Raw genomic sequence first — 24,746 nt, forward strand, 5'->3', positions numbered from 1 at the left:
TGATAAGGTCACTCCCTGGCAAAGCTTTCACCCCAGTAGAAGGCTTCTCTCTGGGCTGCAAGGGCCCTTGGGAGTCCTTGAAGTTCCTCTGAACAAACGTCCCCTGCCCTGTTCCTTCCCTCTTGGAGGCCTCCTGCAGTCCTGATGGCAGTCTTTGGGGAAGGGAGCAAAGATTCCTCTTACCCTGTTCCACCTCCTCCAAGGGGGCTCCAGCCTCTCCACCCTCTGTCTTGTGGCTGCGTGGGTCTCTCCGATGTGTTTTGTGCTGTGTTTGGATGTCCTCTGTTGGAGTGTGGATGTTTCTTCGTTGTATGTTGGAGGGGAAGATTTCTGCGAGACCTCACTCTGCCGTGATGCTGACGTCGCTCCTTAAGACCCGTTTTTCTCCCTGACCCGACCACCCCTGTTGGGCAGTCATCTCCACAGTTACTTTCAGATCGAAATGTAGTTTAGCTTTTTTATACTCCTGAAGTTCACCCATTAATTTTTCAGCACTCTCCTTCATTTTTGCAACCACTTGAAATGTAAATGTTAACAAGTTGGTAGTAATTGTCAAAGTAATTGGAATAATGTAGCAAAAAAATTGTCCTATTTTGAAATTCCTTTAAATGAAAACAAAATTTTAAGTTGTATTTGAATGAGAAATACTGTATTTTTCTTTCCATTTTAAAATTTATATTAATTAATTAATTAATTGACTGATTTTTTAGGGCTAGCAAAGGTTGTCCAATGTTCCCTGTGTCATTTCCCAACGCTGAACTTTCACTGAAGCACCAAAACATTCAAGGTATGTTTTCATGGGGAGAGTTACATGAAGTAAATTTGTCTTTTCCTAAAATAGAAGGCTTAGTTAGATATGGATTTATTTATGACTGGGCTGGTCTACTATAAACTGCTCCATACATTTTTACATAGGAAATCAGTGTTTTTGTTCACCTTGGATCATGCTGCATAAAGTTGCCCATATGAGAAGCAGCTCTGGTGCAATCAATACCTACTACTCAAGTGTCTACTCTTTTTTTGTTGTTGTTGAGGAGGATTGGCCCTGAACAAACATCTGTTGCCAGTCTTCCTCTTTTTGCTTGAGGAAGATTGTTGCTGAGCTAACATCTTTGCCAGCCTTCTTCTATTTTGTCTGTTGGACACTGCCACAGCCTGACTTAATGAGCGATATGTAGGTCTGTGCCGGGGATCCGAACCTGCAAATCCTGGGCTGCCAAAGCAGAGAACACGAGCTTAACCACTATGCCCCTGGGTCAGCCGCCAAGTGTCTACTCTTTTGACTTGTAATTTGGGGCTCAAATTTGAAAATGATGTTTGTTTTCTCCGTTCATAGCATTTTTAATAAGTATGTCATGCGTTTGTTGACTGAGTCACACAGCCATTGACCTTGGTTTCAGCTGTATTAGAGGATGGCTGTCTTTCTCTTGTGGTGTCTCCCAGTGACAGTGTAGTAAATATTCTCAGTGGTCAGTGAAACCTTCTATTATAAGAAAAGGACACAAGGCCATGATACCTGAAATTGAAAAAGTTAAGTTTTAAAAAGTTCTGTCTTTTCCTGCTCGTTGCTACTACAACAATAACATTAGCATTTATACCTATCACCAACACTTGCATGCACTCTTAGTGCTGAGATTTTGGTCTGTAATATTATTTGCCCATTATTTTAACAAATATTTATCGAGCCTACTATTTGCCAGGTTGTATAGGTGCTGTGGGTGTACAAATGCTGAATAGACCAGAATCCTTGGAGGAGAGCTGATCTGTCTTGGAGCGTGAAGGTGGAAGGATGGGTCTGAAACATCCTACCATTGTTGGAAAGCAAAGATGCCTTCAGGGATGTCTGGGGGCAGTGCTGAAAGGATAAAGAGCTGGGTCAGTGGTGCTCCCACTAGCCAAGCTGTGACAAATTAAGCGAGGAAAAAATAACAATAATTTTAGTTAATAGAAGTAAGTTGTTTGTGAAAAAACCATGAGTTCATAATAATGCTCAAAAAATAGTAATAGTGTATAAAAGGTAATCTCAATACAAAAGTGACTATAGTAGACTGTTTAAAAACGTTTAATGACTTTAAGAACTAGAAACCTGTTAATACATGTGCATTTTGTTTTCTCTATTAAATGTTTATCTGTTTATAAAACATGGGATATTTTTGTTTATCACTGTGTAAGTAGAGAAGAAAGAAGACAGAGCTGTGAGTAAGTCACGTAGTCCTGGAATAAGAATTGTAGCAAGGAAAGGAAAGCCCATAGAGCACCAGCAGTCGCACGTGAAAACAGGTCAGAAGTGGAGTCTAACCATGTCCCAAGATGACAAGTTAACCTGATACCCAATTCAGAAGACTTTTCTGCACGGATTAGATCCCTCATCTCTTAGGAAATTAAAGCCTTACTATTATGATAAAGCTAATTATGATAAGATTAAAATAGCAGGCATAAGTTTGCAATAATGCTAACAGAACAGGTCAGTATATAAATAATAATGACAGGACAAAAGCTTTTGTAACACTGGCCAAGTAAAAGTTAAAGACAGCATTCTGGGGCAAAACATCAAGTTACAAAAAATGACCGTTGTGAAGTTTAATGTATTTACTTATTATAAGTAAAGCCAGATAATTGGATGCTCAGATTTGAATCATCTTGGGAGAAACAGTCAGTCCCGTGCCCCCCAAAATAATCAGTTAGTCAGTAATCCAGATTCTGTCACCTTGGCCGGTCCAGGAAGTTGCTTGTTTTCTTTTGGGTCTGATACAGTTTCTGTAACCCTGGGAAGGTACCAAAATAAATATTACTTTAATCTTAGGAAGGTATAGGAACAAATATAGAAATAATGTAGAACAAATTACGCCAGTGTATTATTATTTTAGAATTAGGTTAAGAGAAGTAATAAGTTTTATAACCATTGTATTCATGTGTGTTTTGTCTGATAGTTCATATGTTAGAAATGTAAAAGATTAGTAATGTTAAATTTATAGTTTAATTTGTGTAAGGGAATTTGTTTGTAATTAATGTTTAAATGTTAAAGAAACAGTAGTTTTCACATGGTAGATATAGAAGTTTAATACATTGACTGTTAAACAAATACAAGTAAAAACAGTAATTGATGTTTCCCTCCAAGTATAAAAGACTTTGTGATTTTTAAGGTGTTGAATCAATAGCAAATGGCCCAATATTATAATTCAGATTATGCCGAACATACCCTGCAAATGTGATGCAAACCTGTTTAGCACCATTTACATGATACAGTTATAAATAGACTGAAACAGTCATAAAGCAGTAGAGGTATCATCTTAGAGGTGGAAGGCCTTTTTTTGTAAGTATGTCTTGAACAATTTGAGAGAGAGGTGTCATGGGTGATAGCATGCCTTGGGCATTCCTTTTTCTCCTTCAGGTTTTGACCATGATAACCAGGGTCAGCAATGGTTAGACAAAAGATCCATTCTCATTTTCCTCATACTCAATCCCAGTATTTATAGAAAAACAGAGTTCCACATTTCCTGCATTTCCCACACTTCCAGCCTCCCACTTGTTGGCCTTCTGAGAGCCGTTAATGCCTTATGATGCTGTTGGTATCTGTGCACTCTTGCCACCACCCTCCCTGAACTTCTGAGAGCCATTAATGCCTTATGATGCTATGGGTATCTACACACCCTTGCCACCACCCTCCTTGAACTTAGAGCCATTAATGCCTTATGATGCTATGGGTATCTGTGCACTCTTGCCACCACCCTCCCTGAACTTCTGAGTCATGAGTCTTTGACTGGTTGTTTCTTTCACAGTGCCATGGGCACCAGGATTATGCTTGTGGTGGTTCTTGCTGCTGTGAAGCTGCTGTGACAAGAGACCATAGAGCTGGTAGTTCCCCTCCCTTCTGGCACTGCATCGCAGCTCCCTCTTGCCTTTGCTCCTTTCAGAGTGTTCAGAACAGGAAGCTCCTTTATTATCCTCCTGGACTATAGGTCAAATCCCACATAAGGAAACTGTTAAATTGTTAGCTAGGATAGCTGGCTCTGTTCTGATACAATCCTGTCTTCTCCCTCCTGGTTCAAAGAGCAGTTCTGACCGAACTGTAGGATGGTCAAAATAAGCAAACTATCTTTAGCAGATATGATAGCATTGGCCTTAAAATAGTCTGTTTAAAAGTTAAAATTCAGCTCCTCTGAGCATTTTCTTTTCATTTGGCATTTTAGAATTACTCCTCATACATGCCATTACGTTTATGTCTTGCAAGTGATAAGTAGAAAGGGTACAGAATTTTTCATAATTTATTAAAGGATAGACAAGAATTCAAGAAAAAAAATTTTTGTTTGTAAAAACTGTTTTAAGTAAATTTTGCAGCTAGAAAATGAAAATTCCTTCTCAGTGTGTTTATTTTTAATATAATAATCATTACTATATAATATATTTCATTATATTAATTTATCAAGTTTTAAAAATAGTAACTGTTGGCATAAAAGAGTGATCATTTTGGTGAAGAGGTGGGTTAAAAACAATCTAGAAGAAGATGTCTTGGAGGGTTCTTTCTTGACATCTCAGAGAAAGAGGAAAAGGATGAAATCTTTTTCTCTGCATTTTAGCTCTCCCAGTAAATGAAAAAAAATCTCCTTGCAAAGGTAATTGAAGATATATCTATTGCTTAAAAATGTTTTTTGGGGGGGCTGGCCTGGTGGCATAGTGGTTGAGTTTGCATGCGCCTCTTCAGCAGCCCAGGGTTCATGGGCTCATATCATGGGTGTGGACCTCTGTACTGCTTGTCAAGCCATGCTGTGGCGGCATCCCACATGCAAAAATGGAGGAAGAGTGCTACAAATGTTAGCTGAGTGACAATTTTTCTCAAGCCAAAAGAGAAAGATTGGTAACAGATGTTAGCTGAAGGCCAATCTTCCTCACCAAAAAAGAAAGAAAAATGTTTCTTTCATTGGTATTAAATGTTAAGCAACCAGCGATGTAAAATTTTAAGTAACAAGATATAGATAGTGTAATAAATCATCATGGCTTGGCAAAAAGGAGTATTATGCAAGGATAAGAAATTATTTATTCTTATGACTTTTTACTCATCCTCCTGTAAGGGAGTAGAATGCCATGATATTAACTCTTCTACCTGATTTTCATAGCTTTTCATCATCAAATGGCAAAGGTGAAGTGAAAAAAAAAAAAAACAGTCGACTTTTGCAGGATGTAAAGCTCAGCAAGCATATTTATGCTTACTTTTTCCCCCTGAAAAACCTGTCTTGCTTGTGAGGATGCATTCTGAGGTTGGCAGATAATTACTTGCGTATAGACTAACTCTAGATATTGCCTAATCAAAAGAAACCGAAAGAATGACTCAAACATATGCTTGAAATACCAGTGAGCCCTGAATTCCTAGCTAGGTCGGCAGAGTGCCTGGGCCTTGGTGGTGAAGGTGGGAGGCAAGAGGAGCGAGTGGGGGAAATATCTTTTTCCTGATCCTCCTTCAGCTGCATGTGGTGTGAATTGCTGTCAGCCAGCTCACCCCAGAGGGGGCAGGGCGAGGAGTGGGTGCTGAGGGTGAAGTCACATTTAGGACAGTCTGGTTCCTTTTGGCCCTAGGTGGGGTGTTCCTTTTCACACCTAACTCGACAGCATGGGTTCATTTAAATCCTGTTTCCTGTAGTGGAGAACGCAATGATGCTGAGGAAGTAGATATGATTTTTCCTCGTGTAGTTACAAATACTTAGAAGAACTCAGCCAAAATAGGGAGGTTGGTTTTAGCTAAATTAATTCCAAATAATTATAATTTTACCTAGCTTCATGTAAAATATTTTTTAAGAAATGGAAGAATTTTCTTTTATAACTTTATTGCCAACACAATACTTTTATATCAATAAATTGGTGTAATACTTATACAATATTTGATATGTCACATGAATATCTGAGGGAGTCATTTCAAGTTATGTAATTAAGAAATGCTGAGTAAAAGGGTATGTTTTTAGTGCGTTAATAAACTGGAATGAAAACATATGTTGTTATCTTCTAGGGCCTGAGGCTGAAAATCCGGAAGTTTTGCCACATCCAGAAAAGGTTGGTCTGTAAAACAAAGATTAGTTATACGGATCATAGGTTTAGGTTTTTAAAAAAATTATGTTGATTAAAGTATCAAGCTCATGTAGGTTCTTCCCCTAGGCAGGAGTGTGACTAAGCCATTTCAATGGACAGAAATCTATTCTTGCCTAACATCCTCTTCCAGTGTTTATTCTTCCTTATTTCTAGTGAAATAGTATTCTCTTGATCTGTGTTTTCTATCCAGCATTGTAAGTCCCTTATTCTTTATCTAGAGAAGAATCATATGACTTAATTATCAGACTAATTGCTGAGATGATGTAGCAAAAATGCCTTCTGTTGGTTTGTCTGTTACCCTGGTTCCTTTAATATTTCCTGCTAAATACTGCTTTCCCGTCCTCCAGTTCCTAATCAGTAACCATGTAGTGAGTGCTTGCTTTGCTTTGCTTTCTCCTTGGTGGTGTGGGGAATCAAGAGGACTGTGAGCCTGGCTCTGCCCGCAGCCGACTCGAGCAATCAAGGACCTCCCAGGCTACCCCTACCATATCTGTACCTTACTTCATCTCAACTGCACGTTGCACATTCCTGCCTCCATGCCTTTGGTCAAGTCAGGAACCAGAAGGCAAGGGAAAGAGCATAAAATTTGGAACCAGATAGGTGTGCGTTCCATGGGTGTGTGTCATTTACATGTGCAAAATAGCGATAGTGACATCCGTTTCCCAGGGTTATTGTGATGACTGAGAGCAACGATAGTTCACGGTGTCTGGCACCTAGTCACTGCCTAATAAATACGTGTTCTCCCTTCTTTCATTCCTTCACAAATCTCTAATTTCTGGCTCGAGTTCCTTCTCTTTTGTGGTCTGTCTCAGATGACTCTGGTGGTCTTGACCAAAGTAGTTGCTCCCTCTTTAGCATTCATTCTTCTCTGACTATATCAGTATTTCCCAATCACTTACATCCTATGATGTTAAGAGTTCTTCTAAGAAAAAGGATTTGTTTTGAACAAAGAAGTTTGGAGAACACTGTGTTCTAAAGTCTCCTCAGAGACTTGTAATGCACATGCTCCAAAAAGCTTTGTGGTAAAGAAACCTGTTTAACTTTGTTTAACCAACATTTTTCAAGCAATCATGAAGACTCTCCACTGCCTCCCTTTTTTTTCCCGCCAGAAAACTTACTCATGTATCGCAGTAGGCTCTATGGTTTATGCCATGGGTTTGAGTTCATGCAGTGTTTTTGACATTATTTATACTTTATTTAGTGTCGTATGTATTTTTGCCGTCAATCTTCAGTTAGAAATTAAGTTCCTTTAGGGCAGAGACCAATATAGATAGTTGATTGACTCTAGGGCCTTGAATTTAATAGATATGAGGACTTCAAAGAGGAGGAAGACCTTGATCTGCGACTGGAAGGCTGGAGAGGGTCTGGTGCTTGAATTCCTTCTGAATTCCTTTTATCTTTCTGAGCGAATTATAGTTTGCATTACTAATAAATAAATAACTCTTCTTAAGCTCCGTGTTCTGTGTACAGAGAAGACAGATAGTGGCAGATAGGAAAGGAGGAGAGAGAGAATAAAAGGAGTTTCGCTTCTCGAATCCAAATTAAGTGAGAATATTAGAGGCTTACAAATGACAGTGTATCCTGTCAGAGTAGTGTCAGTGGAAGGTGAATTTAATTTTTAGAAACAGCCAAAAGTTATTGAAACCCATTCTGTTATTTAAGATCAAGCACATTAACAGGTTTTTTTGTTTGTTTGTCTTTTGTGATTTTTTGTGAGGAAGATTGGCCCTGAGCTAACATCTGTTGCCAGTCTTCCTCCATTTTGTGTGTGGGACGCCTGCCACAGCGTGACTTGATGAGTGGTGTGCATGTCCTTGCCAGGGATCCGATCCCATGAACCCTGGGCCACTGAAGCGGAGCACGCAAACTTAACCACTGTGCCACTGGGCCAGCCCCAAATGAACAGTTTTTAATGTGGAAAGAAATACAGTGCCTTTAACTTGTCGAGACTTATTTTCTTGAATGGCTTATAAATGGATTTAGAAGCAGTTTCAAAAGAAGTCTAATAATGTTTTGAACATTGGAAACATTGTGAGAATTGGTATAACCTATTAAGGTGATGTCTTTGAAAAATAATAGTCGTTTAGAAATATAACTTTTGTGTTTTTTGTTTAAAACAACCACAACTCAGAACCATTAATTTATAGCCAGAGTTCATAATATTTACATAGAAGTGTGTCCTCATTTCTCCTCTTTTTCTCTCTGACCTCCTGTCCTTTGGCCTTTTTACTTCACATTTGTATATTTATACAGAGGTTGGGAGTAAAAAAGATTGAACTAACCAATTTTATTCCTGTTTAATAATTTTTATAGAATTCAGTAGAGATTTTTGGCAATGAAGAATTTTACAACCATTAACTGCAGTGAAGTTTTGAGATCATCTGTTAATTTAACTACCTGTGTCATCTCTGCCTCTTCCCTTAGTGCAAATAATTTAACCTTAGCTGAACAGATAACGTGCCGTATGTAATTATAGTCCAACCCATTTTACCCTTGATCCACTCTTAAATGTTTACCCATGTGTTCAGAGTCATTAGTGATTTGGTATAGGAAAATAGTAAAGAGTATTTTTGTTTATGGACTGGGAGGAAAGTTGATAAAACTTTTTGGCAGTAACTTACCAACAGGATAAACTAGAAAACTGTAAAGTCTTTTTAAACAATTTTTTCTTTTATGTTGTAATGATGAAATTTCTGCTTGGAATACACAGGAACTAAGTGCAGACAGAGACTCTCCTGAAATTAGCCTTCTCTCAGACACTGCTGTTAAAGTATCTGATACGGTTACTATAAAGGAGAAATCGTTACTAAAACCAGAGAAGATCTTAGCAGCACCAAATACATTTTCTGAGCCTGGAAAAGAGGTCACGTTGACCATGACTTCCGAAGATACCAAAGATGAAGAAAGCTCTCTTGAAACTTTTGTGTCTGCCTTGGAAAAGTTACTGACATCACCAGAAGTCACCCAGGAGGAAAGATTGTTTGAAATAAGTGATCTTGAACCTAGAGAGTTGATGAACCCATTGAGCAACTCCTCAAGTTCCATGTCAGTCCCTTTGACATGTCACAGAGACTTACTAGAAAACACAAAGGATGATGCCTTGCCACCGGAGTTGTTAGCAGCCCTAAACACATTGTCAGAAACCAAGGTGGGACCCATCTGTCACAGAGAGGAGGGAGACAGCAGTCTCAGTGCTGGAATTCAGTGTTTAGGCATGGAACCCAATATGTCTCAGACTGATGAAGATTGTACACAAATAGCAGAGGGGAATTTTGAGTCTGTTTGTTCTACTGCACCTTTTGAACAAGATTCCAAGTTAGCTGAGCCAGAGGACAAGCGTCTTTCAGTGCAGCAAGTACGTCCAAGTGTGAGTCTGATTTTGCCTTTTATAGTGACCTTTAACAAGTCTTTGTTCCCCATATACTTTCTTTTAAATTCAAGCCTTATACACAAACACTCAGAAGATACTTTTTGACTTTGAAGCATACAATGATTATTTTTTAGAGGTTCCTAGGGTAGAGTTTTCAAAGGGTTAAAAAGTTAAAATAGATAAGTTTCTCCTCAGAAGACCTGAGAAGATATATCATTAGATTGCCTGTATACAGGAAGGAAAGAATTCTTTACAAGAATTTTTCTTGTTAGCTCAGAAAATCACTATGTCTACCTGGGTGCGACTGGAGATGAAATATCCCACGTTAATTTCCAGTTGAGCATAGAATATATGCCGTTGGGCTGCCGGGAGAGGGAAAGAATCATGCCTGGCTTCAGCAGAACTTTGCATTCTGTGTCTGAGGCTACTGTCGGGTGGCATAGTTCCTGGCTTTCGAATGCCTGGAGACCCTGCACTGGCTTCCTGCTTGCCAAGTTCCTTTTTCACGTTGATCATTTTTTTTTTACTTATAAAAATAGTCTTTATTTTTTCCCCATTACAATAGTAATGTATCCTCATTTTTAAAAAATTCAAACATTGTAGCAATACAGTTTAATACAGTAAGAAAAAGTCCTGCACAACTCCACTTTTCAGCGATAATCACTGTTAACAGTTTGTTATATCTGTCTCCAGTTTTTTCTATGCATATTCTATGTAAGTTTATTTTGTATAAATGGGATTATATTATACATAGTGCTTCGCAACTTGTTTTTTAAATTTAATAATACATCTTGGTTATCTTTCTGTGTCAGCAAATGTAGCACTACTTAAATCTTTTTACTTGCTGAGTGGTATTCCACTTGTATGGATATATTATATGTTTCTGTACACAAATATATATATATATATAAAATATAACTTGTTTGACCAATTCACTAATGATGGTCATTTGAATTGTTTTCTTTCTTTCTCTTTTTTCTGTTGGCTATTACCAAAGTGTTCCTGTGAACATCCTGGGAAAGGTTTAAATAACATGATTCTAAACTCGTACACACCTGGAATAATACTGCATGTGATTCTGGTCCAAAAAAATCTCAAAACAAAATCTCAAAACGGACATAAGAGGACTAAAAAATATAGCCACAAAAAGAGAAATGCATCATGGGGCTAGGGCATGAAGATTAAATTAAAATCCCAGTATCTACTCTGAAAAGAGGTAGAATAGTGAAGTGTAGGGAATTGTGATTGGTATTGATGGAGTGAGCGTGAACTTAGCACGCCTTCCAAAGGAAAAAAGAAACCCTTTTGAAAGTAGAAAGTTGATTAATTTAGAACAAATTAAATTAAGTACTCTTTTACTCAGCTGTAATAAAAATATGGAGCTTGTTACCTTGAGAAGCTTTGCAAGCTAGAAATAGAAATAAGCTCGAAAGGTTTACATGATTTGTATAAAAAATATATATCCTCATGGAAGTTAAATCTATAATGGATTGTTAAAGGGAAGTTAGAACCATTCGTGATATACTGTTAACCTTTTAAAATCAGGGGCTGGCCCCGTGGCTGAGTGGTTGGGTTCGCGCGCTCCGCTGCAGGCCGCCCAGGATTTCATTGGTTCGAATCCTGGGCGCGGACATGGCACTGCTCATCAAGCCACGCTGAGGCAGCGTCCCACATGCCACGGCTAGAGGGACCCACAAAGAAGAATATACAACTATGTACTGGGGGGCTTTGGGGAGAAAAAGGAAAAAATAAAATCTTTAGAATCAATGTAATGGAGGTTATAACTATCTTGTCCCACAAAATATCACTAACTGCCGCAGTCATGTAACAAAATACTAGGCTGAATAGAACATTCATCTGGCCTAGTATGGCATTTATGCTGTTTTTATATGTCTCTCATTATTCTGTGCCACCCATTTCCTGTGGAATTAAAGCACCCAGAGGGACCTTAGTTTTGCCCTTGAATTTTAAGGATGAATATTGGTAAAAGTAATTTTTACTTATGCTGTTCTTGTCTTAGGCTTTCAAATCTGTATTGTCCTTTATTGATTATTATAGAACTTCTCATTATGTTCACATATCCATGAGTTTTTGTACTTTCATCAGAGGCATTTTCATGTAATCAAAGGACAAGATAAAACCTAATTCCTTCTAGTTTTAATTGTCTTTTTGCATTGATGTAATTATTTGTATATATTTATGTCTTATTACAGACTATAGAAGACCCAGATCCATTTGCATTGGAAACTTTGGCTCATCAAAATGTCACCTCTTGTGATCCACTAAATAATAAAGGAAATTCAAATCCAGTGGAAAATAGCCCTGACCAGGACTCTCCATGTGTGTTGAGGAGATCGTCCAGACTAAAAGTGGGCAGAGATGGTGCAAAGTGCACAGATGGCATGTCTAAGATGCCAGAATGGATTTTACCAAAAATACTTGGCTCTGAGGATCAAACAAATAATAACTCTTCAACTGAGAATTTCAGGTATGCTACCAACTTGTATCTTGCTCTCCAGGTATGCTATAGCCCTTATAGAAAATTCGGTGCTTGGGACATTAGAGTCAGGGTACAGTTTCCTGTAAGTAAAGAGTTTTATTTTTCAGAGTTGTGCTTAATTTACCTTGCAATTGTTGTTTTTATTTAACCTAGAAAACTCTTACTTTATTTTTTTTAAGACAAAGTAATAAGAGATTTGTTGTCTTTTAGCCTAATGCTAATTTTCTTCTTTTTTTAAAAATGTTTCGTTAACATCTATCACTGTACCTGGTTGTACATTTTTTTTCTTGTGATGAGAACTTTTAAGATCTACTCTCTTAACAACTTTCAAATATACAAGTATCAGTCACTATAGTCACCATGGTGTACATTATATCTCCATTATTTAAATTACTTTATGATTGGAAGTTTGTACCCTTAGACCCCCTTCACCCCTTTCACTACTTCTCAGCCCCCTCTATTATCTATGAGTTTGGGTTTATTTATTTACATTCCACATATAAGTGAGATCATGCAGTATTTGTCTTTCTCTGACTTATTTCACTCAGCATAATGCTCTCAAGGTCTATCTGTGTTGTCGCAAATGGCAGGATTTCTGTCTTTTCTATGGCTGAATAATATTCCATTGTACATGTATACTCCACATTTTCTTTATCTGTTCATCCATTGATGGACACTTAGGCTGCTTGCCTGTCTTGGTTATTGTGAATAATGCTGCAGTGAGCGTGGCGTGCAGATATCTCTTCGGGATAGTGATTTCGTTTCCTTCAGATAAATACCCAGAAGTGGAATTGCTGGATCATATGATAGTTCTATTTTTAATTTTTTGAGGACCCTCCATGCTGTCTCTATATTTAAAGCTGCCATGCTGCTTGACAGCAGCTCGGTAAAATAACTTTGAGTTTTAAAATTTAGTCAAAATTTGGTATGATTTTCTGTGAATGGTTGTAAAGAACATGGTAGTAATTTTAAAAACACATTTATTTTTCAAGAATGCAGAAGCCTGCTTTAATGATTGAAGGTAAAAGGAAGAATATGCATTCATCCAGACTCAAGAGTAGAGAACAGATCAGGAAAAACAAAAAACTTGCAGGAAAAAAAGGTGAGGCATATTTTATTGCTTTCTTTCTTTTCTTTTTTTTTTTTTCCAGTGTCTCTAAATAAAAGTTTTATTGGAGCACAACTGTATCATGTTTTCTTGATTTTAGCATTCCAAAGAGTTGGGTGGTTGTGACAGAGACTGTATCACCTGCAAAATGGAAAATATTTGCTATCTGCCCCTTCCTCGGAAAAGTTTGCTGACCCCTGCATTATACCATTGATTCTTGAAGCTGAGCATGCATCAAGATCTCCTGGAGGATGTGTTAACATGCAGATTCCTGGGCCCCCCGTCCAGAGTTTCTGATCCAGAAGGATCAGAATGTCTAACAGGTTCACAGGAGATGCTGATGCTGCTGGTCCAGGGACCCCACTTTGAGAACCACTGCATCACGTGGACAAACCATAAATGATTTAGCTGACCCCCCTTTTTTAAATTTAAAAAATATTTATTAATTAAAAATAAAATTTTAAAGTAATATATTTCTTAATAATATGAAAAGGATTTTGTTTAGATTAGATTATGTAGTTTTAAATAAATGTCATATTGTTAGAATGAAGCAGGATTCAGCATTAATTCTATTTCTTTTTTTTCCTGAATTTTTTTTTTATTGAGGTCATAATTGTTTATAACATTGTGAAATTTCAGTTGTACACTATTGTCAGACACCAGATAAATGTGCCCCTTCACCCCTTGTGGTCCCCCCCCCGCCCTCCCCCTGGTAACCACTAAACTGTTCTCTTTGTCAGTAAGTTTGTTAATATTCCACAAATAAGTGAAATCATATGGTGTTTGTCTTTCTCTGTCTTGCTTATTTCACTTAACATAATACCCTCAAGGTCCATCCATATGGTTTTGACTGGGGAGATTTTGTCTTTTTTTATGGCTGAGTAATATTCCATTGTGCGTATATATACCACATCTTCTTTATCTAATCATCAGTCGATGGGCACTTGGGTTGCTTCCACATCTTGGCTATTGTGAATAATGCTGCAATTGATATAGGGGTGCATAAGTCTCTTTGTATTGTTGATTTCAAGTTCTTTGGATATATACCCAGTAGTGGGATAGCTGGGTCATATGGTATTTATATTTTTAATTTTTTGAGAAATCTACATACTGTTTTCTGTAGTGGCTGCACCAGTTTGCATTCCCACCAGCAGTGGATGAGGGTTCCCTGTTCTCCACAACCTCTCCAACATTTGTTATTTTTTGTCTTGCTCGTTATAGCCATTCTAATGGGTGTAAGGTGATATCTAAGTGTAGTTTTGATTTGCATTTTCCTCATGATTAGTGATGATGAGCATCTTTTCATGTGCCTATTGGCTATCTGTGTATCTTCTTTGGAAAAATGTCTGTTCATGTATACCTCTGCCCATTTTTTGATTGGGTTGTTTGTCTTCTTGTAGTTCGGTTGTATGAGTTCTTTATATGTTATGGAGATTAACCTCTTGTTGGATATATGATTTGCAAATATTTTCTCCCAGTTGGTGGTTTGTTTTTTTGTTTTGATCCTGGTTTCCTTTGTCTTTCAGAAGCTCTTTCATCTGATGAACTCCCACTTGTTTATTTTTTCTTTTGTTTCCCTTGTCCAAGTAGACATGGTATTCGAAAAGATGTTTTTAAGGCTGATCTCACAGAGTATACTGCCTATATTTTCTTCCAGAAGTTTTGGGGCCAGCCCAGTGGCACAGCAGTTAAGGTAGCACATTCTGCTTCGGCGGCCTGGGGTTCGCTGCTTCAGATCCCAGGTGTGGACCTATGCACCACTTATCAAGCCATGCTGTGGCAGGCGTTCCACATATAAAGTAGAGGAAAATGGGCATGAGTGTTACCTCAGGGCCAGTCTTCCTCAGCAAAAAAGAGGAGGATTGGTGGCAGATGTTAGCTCAGGGCTAATCTTCCTCAAAAATAAGTAGTTCTATGGTTTCAGGTCTTACCTTCAAGTCTTTGGTCCATTTTGAGTCTATTTTTGTGTATGGATAAAGATAGTGGTCTACTTTCATTCTTTTGCATGTGGCTGTCCAATTTTCCCAGCACCATTTATTGAAGAGGGATTCCTTTCTCCACTTTCTGTTCTTGGCTCCTCTGTTGATTAGCTGTCCATAGATGTGTGGTTTTATTTCGGGGCTTTCCATTCTGTTCCATTGATCTGTATGCCTGCTTTTGTACTGGTACCATGCGGTTTTGATTAGTATAGCTTTGTTTTGCACTATATTTTGAAGTCAGGGATTGTGACGCCACCAGCTTTGTTCTCGTTTCTCAGGATTGCTTTAGCAATTCACGGTATTTTGTTGCCCCATATGAATTTTAAGACTCTTTGTTCTGTTTCTGTGAAGAATGTCACTGGGATTCTGATTGGGATTGCTTTGAATCTGTAGATATCTTTAAGTAGTATGGACATTTTAACTATGTTTATTCTTCCAATCTATGTGCATGGAGTATCTTTCCATTTCTTTATGGCATTATCAATTTTTTGCAGTAACGTCTTATAGGTTTCCTTGTATGGGTCTTTCACCTCCTTGGTTACATTTATTCCTAGGTATTTTATTCTTTTTGTCGTGATTGTAAATGAGATCATATTCTTGAGTTCTCGTTCTGTTAGTTCATTATTGCATTGTAGAAATGCCACTGATTTCTTAACTGGACTTTGTACCCTGCAACTTTGCTGTAGTTTTTGATTATTTCTAATAGTTTTCCAGTGGATTCTTCAGGGTTTTCTATATATACAATCATGTCGTCTGCAAACTGTGAGAGTTTCACTTTTTCCTTTTCAATTTGGATACCTTTTATTTCTTTTTCTTGCCTAATTGCTCTGGCTAAAATCTCTAGTACTATGTTGAATAAGAGTGGTGAGAGTGGGCACCCTTATCTTGTTCCTGTTCTTAGAGGGATGGCTTTCAGTTCTTGCCCAGAGTATGATGTTGGCTGTGGGTTTGTCATATGTGACCTTTATCATGTTGAGGTACTTTCCTTTTATACTTATTTTATTGAGAGTTTTTATCATAAATGGATGTTGCATCTTGTCAAATGCTTTCTCTGCATCTACTGATGATTATCGTGTGGTTTTTGTTCCTCATTTTGTTAATGTGGTATATCATACTGGTTTGCGGATGTTGAACCATCCCTGTGTCCCTGGTATGAATCCCACTTGATCATGGTGTATCACCTTTTTAATATATTTCTGTATTCAATTGGCCAGTATTTTGTTGAGGATTTTTGCATCTATGTTCATCAGCGATATTGGCCTGTAATTTTCCTTCTTTGTGTTGTCCTTGTCTGGCTTTGGTATCAGTGTGATGTTGGCCTTGTAGAATGTGTTATGAATTTTTCCATCTTCCTCAATTTTTTGGAATAGTTTGAGAACAATAGGTAATAAATGTTCTTTGAATGTTTGGTAGAATTCTCCAGAGAAGCCATCTGGTCCCGGACATTTTTTTAGGGGGGAGGTTTTTTATTGCTGTTTCAATCTCTTTACTACTGATTGGTCTATTCAGGTTCTCTATTTCTTCTTGATTTGGTTTTGGGAGGTTGTAAGAGTCTAAGAATTTTTCCATTTCTTCTAGATTGTCCAGTTTGTTGGCATATAGTTTTTCATAATATTCTCTTATAATCTGTATTTCTGTGGTATCTGTTGTAACTTCTCTTTCATTCCTAATATTATTTATTTGAGCTTTCTCTCTTTTTTTCTTAGTGAGTCTGGCTAAGGGTTTGTCAGGTTTTTTTTTTATCTTCTGAAAGAACCAGCTCCTTGTTTCATTGATCCTTTCTATAGCCTTTTTTGTTTCAATTTCATTTATTTCTCCTCTAATTTTTATTATTTCCCTCCTTCTGCTGAGTTTGGGCTTTGTTTGTTCTTCTTTTTCTAATTCTCTTAGATGTAGTTTAAGATTGCTTATTTGAACTTTTTCTTGTTTGTTAATGTGGGCCTGTATTGCTATAAATTTCCCTCTTAGGACCACTTTTGCTGCATCCCATATGAGTTGGTATGGTGTGTTTTTGTTCTTATTTGTCTCTAGATATTTTTTGATTTCTCCCTTTATTTCTTTGATGATCCATTGGTTGTTCAGTAGCATGTTGTTTAGTCTCCACATTTTTGTTCCTTTCCCAGCTTTTTTCTTGTAGTTGATTTCTAGTTTCATAGCAGTATGGTCGGAAAAGATACTAGATATGATTTCAAAATTCTTAAATTTATGGAGGCTTACCTCATTTCCCAGTATATGGTCTGTCCTTGGCAGTGTTCCATGTTCACTTGAGAAGAATGTATATTCTGCTATTTTTGGATGGAGTGTTCTATATATATCTATTAAGTCCATCTGGTCTAGTTTTTCATTTAATTCCACTGTTTCCTTTTTGACTTTTTTGTCTGAATGATCTATCCATTGATGTAAGTGGGATGTTGAGGTCCCCTACTATTATTGTGTTGTCATTGATATCTCCTTTTAGGTTTGTTAATAGTTACTTTATGTACTTTGGTGCTTCTCTATTGGGTGCATATATAAGTGTTTATAAGTGTTATGTCTTCTTGGTGGAGTGTCCCTTTTGTCATTGTATACTGCCCATCTTTGTCTCTCTTAACCTGTTCTGTCTTGAAGTCTACTTTGTCTGATATAAGTATGGCAACACCTGCTTTCTTTTTTTTTTGCTGTTAGCTTGGAGTATCATCTTCCATCCCTTTACTCTAAGCCTGTGTTTGTCAAGCCTGTGTTTGTCATTGGAGCTGAGATGTGTGTCCTTGATACAGCATATTGTTGGGTCTTGTTCTTTAATCCATCCTGCCACTCTGTCTTTTGATTGGAGAATTCAGTCCATTTACACTTACAGTGATTATTGTTATATGAGGGCTTAATACTGCCATCTTATTGCTCATTTTCGGGTTCTTCTGCATTTCCTTTGTTTCTTGTCCCATGTATTTCGGACTACCAATTTGATTAGGTGGTTTTCTGTGATAGTTTTCTTCATTTTCTCCTTGTTTATCATATATATTTCTCTTCTAATTGCTTGTTTAATGGTTACCTTTAGATTTGTATAAAAAATCTCATAAATGACATAGTCCATTTCTTTTTTTTTCAGAACTTACTTTTTTTTTTTTAAAGATTGGCACCTGAGCTAACAACTGTTGCCAATCTTCTTTTTTTTTCTGCCTTTTCTCCCCAAATCCCCCCAGTACATAGTTGTATATTTTAGTTGTGGGTCCTTCTAGTTGTGGCATGTGGGATGCTGCCTCAGCGTGGCCTGATGAGCGGTGCCATGTTCACGTCAGGATCTGAACCAGCGAAACCTGGGGCTGCCGAAGCGGAGCTTGTGAACTTAACCACTTGGCGATGGGCCTGGCCCCTATAGTGCATTTTCTGATAAACTCTTATTTCCTTAGACTATGCCAGTTCTGTCCTTTTCCTGTTCCCCTTCTATGTTATTTTTGTCATATCTTTTTCCATCTTATGTTGTGAGCTTTTGGTTAAAGTGATCAGTTGGGTTTTTTTGGTATTTTCCTTCTCTTTACTCTTAATGTTAAAGTTAAGTGTTTACTAACCTGATCTCATGGAGAGCTGCTGTTTTCTTATTATTGCCTACCTATTCATCTCCTTGCTCAAGACTTTGTAGCCCTTTTCCTATTTTTCTTTTCAGGTATGAGGGCCTTCTTGAGGATCTCTTGTAGGGGGGGTCTTGTGGTGATGAACTCCATTTGCTTTTGTTTATCTGGGAAAGTTTTTATTTCTCCATTGTATCTGGAGGGATAGTTTCACTGGATAGAGTGTTCTTTTCCAAAAGTTTTTGTCTTTCAGAATTTTGAGTATATCGTTTCGCTCATCTAGCTTGTAAGGTTTATGCTGAGAAATCCGTTGAAAGCCTGATAGGGATTCCTTTGTAAGTTATTTTCTTCTGCCTTGCTGCCCTTAGTATATTTTCTTTGTCATTGACTTTTGCCAGCTTTACTGCTCTATGCCTTGCAGTAGGTCTTTTTACATTGATGTAATCAGGAGATCTGTTGTCTTCATTCACTTGTATTTCTACCTCTTTCTCCAGGTTTGGAAAGTTCTCTGCTATTATTTCTTTGAACAAGCTTTCTGCTCGATTCTCCTTCCCTTCTCCCTCTGGAATAGCTATAATCCTTATGTTGTATTTCCTAATTGAGTCAGATGTTTCTCTGAGAGTTTCTTCATTACTTTTTAGTCTTAGTTCTCTCTTCTCCCTCTGAAGCATTTCTATATTACTGTCCTCTAAGTTGCTAATTTGGTCCTCCATCATGTCAGCTGTCATTTAGGTTATTTCTGTGTCTTCTTGGTACTTGTCACTTTCCTTCTGGTCTGGAGATTTAATATGCTTTTTCATATGCCTTGAGGGCATGGATTTTTGCCTTCACATGGTTGTTATCTGACCACACCTTCCACCTGCCACCATTGGGTGGGGATCAGGCACTGTGTATTCTGGGCCCAGTACAATCCAAGGCGCCCCAGCTCCAGCTGCTGACTCCTTTTCTCTTTGTGCGATCCTCTGACCAATGGCAGATCTGGAGCGCCAGGCAGAGGGAGGGGTGCTTTCTTTCACCTGTGCTTCCCCCAGCCTCTGCTTTTCCCTCTGTGTGGAGCTCTGGGTGATTGCAGGGCTGGAGTGCTGGGTGGGGGAAGGGGGCGCCCTCTTAGACCTGTGCACCTCTCTCAGCCGCCGCCTCTCTCTCCGCATGGCACTCTGGGCAATCACAGAGACCTGTGCTCTTCCCCCAGTTGCCACCTCTCTCTCTGCACGGCACTCTGGGCGATCACAGGGCTGGAATGCTGGGTGGGGGCAGGGGTGCCCTCTTACACCTGCGCACCTTTCCCAGCTGCTGCCTCTCTCTCTCTCCACACTGCACTCTGGGCAATCATAGAGACCTGTGCTCATCCCCCCACCACCGCCTCTCTCTCCGCACGGCACTCTGGGCCATCGCAGGACTGGAGTGCTGGGTGCGGCAAGGGGCACCTTCTTACATCTGTCCATCTCTCCCAGCTGCCACCTCTCTCTCTGCACAGCACTCTGGGCGATCACAGGGCTGGAGTGCCAGATGGGGGAAGGGGTGTCTTCTTACACCTGCGCACCTTTCCTAACCACCACCTCTCTCTCTGTGTGGCACTCTGGGCCATTGCAGGGCAGGAGTGCTGGGGGGGCAGGGGCACTCTCTTTCTTCTGTGTGATCCCAGCGTTCTCCTTGGGCCCTCATCAGCTACTCTCCTGGGGTGCTAGTTTGATGGAGACACCCCCACAACAGCTCAGTCTCCTCTGTGTGTGGGGCTTTCCCTTGGGCTGTGAGGGAACTCGGAAAGCAATGGTGTTCCTGAAGAGAGGTGCCCCTTCCCCCTTTCCTCTCAGAGCCGTGCACTGTCCCGAGGTTGCTGGCTGCTGTTGGGAGGAGAAAAGTCCCCCTTAACAGCTTCTACTTCCTCCAGAGGATCCAGCCCCACTGCCTTCATATGTATGGCTGCGTGGGTCTCTCAGACGTCTTTTGTGTTGTGTGAATGTCTTCTATTGGAATATGAATAGCCTTTTGGTTGTGCTTTAGAGGGGAGAGCTCAAGGAGAGTGCTCACTCCGCCATGATGCTGACATCACTGTCTGTCGTTAATTCTTTAAGTAAATAATTTACAGAAACAGAATTCTGATACTAAAAGGAATTTAGAGATTCTCTCTCTCAACTTTCTTGTTTTACTGATGAGGAAGTTTAGAGGGGTTAAGGATTTTTCCCAGCATTGCACAGCTCATTAGTAGCATAACTAGGACTTGATCCTGAACTTCTGGCTCATAGACTGGTATTTTTTCTATATTATACTTTGGAGAGAATAGTTACAGAACTTTTTTCAAGTTTAGATGTTTGTCCTGTTTGTGGTGTGACCAGCATAGCTTAGGGCTTTGAGAAATCATACCAAGATGAATAAATATAGGAAAGGAGAAGGCAAAATTATTATTCTTAGATGTTATTTCTATGTGTCTATAAAACCCAAAAGAATAAATTTTAAAACTTTCAGAAACAATAACAATCTAGAAAGACTGGTTAAAAAATGATAGTGGGACAATTGGCAAAATTGAAATAATTACTATAAATTAAATAATAACATTATATTCATGTTAACTTTCTGAATTTAATAATTTGGTTGCACAGGAGAATGCCCTTGTTTCCAGAAAAAATACATTTAAGTGTTAGTGAGAAAAGGGGCATGGTATATACAAGATATTCTTTATGTATGTATGTGCCTGAGTGTGTGTGTCTGTATATAAAGAGGAAGATAGAATGATTTAAAGTGGGCAAAATGTTAACAATGGGTGAATCCTTTCTTCTGCTTTTATAACTTTTTTGTAAGTCTGAAATTATTTCCAACTAAAAAGTTAAAAAAATTTCAATAAACCAAAAGAAGACAAAAAGAAATACCTTTCATATATAAGTATTACCCAGTTGGAAAATATAAGAGAAGAGCCCATTTATAATAGTTACAAAAGAGAGAAAATACTTACTTACATACCTAATAAGAAATGTGCCATACCTATGAAAAGAGAGTTTAAAAATTCTGCTGAGGGACATAAAAAAAAAAAGACTTGAATAAATGGAAAGAAGAACCTTATACTTTATCATAAAGATTCAGTGTTATAAGAAACTTACTTCTCCCTAAATTATTCTATAAATGCATAAGAGCTCAAAAACAGATTTTTGTTTGTTAATTGTTTTGTTTTATTTTGTTTTGCTTTATAGGGCTGGAGGGTTAGCTATGAGTATGTTATAAAATGATACTAAATTTCAGCTAGAAAAGTAAATATGAAAGACTAGCCCAAAAGAGCCAAGGGAGAGTGGAGAGGCAGGAACCTCCTCTGCATAATATGAAAGCAATTAGAAAGCCATAGAAGTTAAAATCACTTGGTACTGGCACAGGATAAATCAGTGTAACAGAATAAAGAGTTTAGATGGAGAAGCAAGATACAATGGGAATATGGGGCAGGTATGTGATAAAGGTGGCCTCTCAAATTGGTAGCAAAAAGGACTAAGCAATAAATAGTGAAAAACAAAATGGGACCCCTACAGCACTCCTTATACTAAACTTAATTCCAGTTTGGCCAAAGATTTGACTGGAAAAAACATGTTCTAAGAGAAAACATACAGGAATCTTTTTATAATCTTGGAGTGGAAAAAGGCTTTTTAAAGAATGATTCAAACCCAGAAGCTAGGAGGGAAAAGAATGATAAAATTGACTACATACTTTAAAAAAATTGTATGGAGAATACCCTAAAGAAAACCAAACATCAAACACAAAAAAAATATTAGTAACACATGGCAAGGGGTTAATTGTATTAGCATTCAAAGCTCTTATAAAACAGTAAGGGGAAAAAAATGGTCAAGAACAAGAACAAGCAGTTCACAGAAAAAGAAATAAAAATTAAATATGTATACCTGAAAAGATTAACATCTCACTCATGATTAAAGAAATGCAAATTAAGAAGTATAACTTTCACCTAAGAGAATGCCAAATATTTAAATATTTGAGAATTCCCAGTGGCAAGAATGTGGAAAAAGTAAGCTTTCTCAAATGTTGTTGGTAATAGTATAAGTTTATTCTCTCTTTTTACAGGGCAGTTTATTTACATTCATTAGAATTTTAAGTCACAGTTCTTTTGAATCAGCAATTCTACTTAAAAAGGATTTATTCTATAGCTATACTTGCTTAAATATGTAAAGAAATTTTTATAAGGATGTTCATTATAGCATTGTTTATAGTAATAAAATGACTAGAAAAGATCTAAACTAGGTGAATAATTAGTAAATTATAACCAATGAAGTAATAGTCATTTAAGAAATCGAAAAAATATATATGTGCTGATACAAAAAAAAGGCATGTTATGTACAGAAGAATAGAGATAAGGATGACATCAAATTTCTTCCTGGAAACAATGTAATCAAGAAGATAGTGGAGCAGCAGCTTTAAAGTACTGGAAGAAATTCTATAGTTAGAATTCTGTTAACTAGAACCTAGGATTCTGTACTCAGCACAATATCTTTCAAAAATCAAGGTGAAACAAAATTTCAGACATACAAAAGTAGAAAGAACTCATCACCAGCAGATCCATATTATAGGAAATGTCAAAGGACATTCTTCAGGCAGAAAAACAGTATTAGATGGAAATCTGCAAAGGAATGAGGATCATTGGAAATGGTAACAATATGGATAAAAATACAAGATTTTTTTCTTATTAATCAGTTTTTAAAGGATAATTGACTGTTTAAACAAAAGTAACAACGATGGATTATGAGATTTTTAACACGTGAAAGTAAGATGCATAACAGTAACAACAAAAAGGCCATGAGGGGACAAATGGAAGTATACTATTGTAAAATTTAAATGAGGATACTGTTTGAAGGTAGAATGTGATAAGTTAAATGTGTGTACTATAAAGCCCAAGGGAACTATTATAATAGATAAGTTATAGCTAATAAGTCAACAAAGAAGACAAAATGGAATTACAAAAAATATTGAGAGTTAGGCTGGCCCCATGGCCGAGTGGTTAAGTTCGTGCGCTGTGCTGCGCTGCAGGCGGCCCAGTGTTTCGTTGGTTCGAATCCTGGGTGCAGACATGGCACTGCTCATCAAACCACGCTGAGGCAGCGTCCCACATGCCACAACTAGAAGGACCCACAACGAAGACTACACAACTATGTACTGGGGGGCTTTGGGGAGAAAAAGGAAAAAAATAAAATCTTAAAAAAAAAATGTTAAAAAAAATATTGAGAGTTAATCGAAAAGAAGGTAAAAGAAGAGGGAAAAGGGAACAAAGAACAGATGGGAAAAAGTGAAAACAAACAGCAAGATGATACACTCAAACTCTAGCATATCAGCAATCACATTAAATGTAAATGGGCAAGACATCCCCAATTAAAAGGCAGAGATTGTAAGGTTGGATGAAAAAGCAAGACCCAACTATAATGCTGACTTAAGAAACACATTTGAAATATAAAGACATAAGTAGGTTAAAACTAGAAGAGTGGGGGGAAAATATGCTTAGCTAACATCAGTTTTATTAGTTTCCTATTATGGTAACAATTTACCACAAATTTAGTGAATTAACACAAATTTATTCTCCTACAGTCCTGAGGTCAGAAATCCAGATGAGTGTTAAAGGGTTAAAATCAAGGTGTCAGCAGGGATGGTTCCTTCTGTAGGCCCTAGGGGAAAATCTGTTTCTTACCTCTTCCAGCTTCTCAGGGCTGTAGCATTCCCTTGCTCCTGGCCACATCAGTCCAGTCTCTGCTTCTTTTGTCACAGTGCCTTCTCCCCTTTTGATCTTTCTTCCGTCTTACAAAGATTCTTGTGATTATATTTAGGGCTCACACAGATAATCCAGGGTAATCTTCCCTTCCCAAAATTCTTAACTTAATCTCATCTGTAAAGTCCCTTTTCCTATATAAGGTAACATTCTCAGGTTATGGGGATTAGGATGTGAACATTTTTGGAGGACCATTATTTATCCTACCATACCAATCAAAAGAAAGCTGGAGTCACTATGTACTAATATATAATGCATCATTAATGTCAGACAGTAGATTTCAGAACAAAGAATATTAGGGATAAAGAAAGTTATTTTATAATGATGTGGGCATCACTCCATCAAGAGTACATAATAATTCTAAATAGTTATTCTCTTAGTAGCAGAGTTTCAAACTACGTGGAGCAAAAACTGATAAAA

The 24,746-nt window shown here is 37.8% G+C and overlaps 1 protein-coding gene across 4 annotated transcripts in view; it reads left to right on the plus strand.

The window, feature by feature from the left end:
- The window catches only part of ANKRD31 (ankyrin repeat domain 31), a 174,280-nt gene that overhangs the window by 70,180 nt on the left and 79,354 nt on the right, over positions 1 to 24,746 (plus strand). For 2 of the 4 annotated variants that reach the window (XM_070234674.1, XM_023618165.2), the window contains exons 5-9: positions 711 to 787; positions 5,999 to 6,042; positions 8,789 to 9,433; positions 11,662 to 11,936; positions 12,941 to 13,050. In XM_070234674.1, the coding sequence (XP_070090775.1) occupies positions 711 to 787; positions 5,999 to 6,042; positions 8,789 to 9,433; positions 11,662 to 11,936; positions 12,941 to 13,050 (1,151 nt within the window). Of the gene's footprint in view, positions 1 to 710; positions 788 to 5,998; positions 6,043 to 8,788; positions 9,446 to 11,661; positions 11,937 to 12,940; positions 13,051 to 24,746 lie in introns of all 4 variants that reach the window. The other 2 variants (XM_023618164.2, XM_023618167.2) reach the window with 1 other exon arrangement.

This window comes from Equus caballus, chromosome 14 (genome assembly GCF_041296265.1).
Source record: "Equus caballus isolate H_3958 breed thoroughbred chromosome 14, TB-T2T, whole genome shotgun sequence".
Taxonomy (NCBI): Eukaryota; Metazoa; Chordata; class Mammalia; order Perissodactyla; family Equidae; genus Equus; species Equus caballus.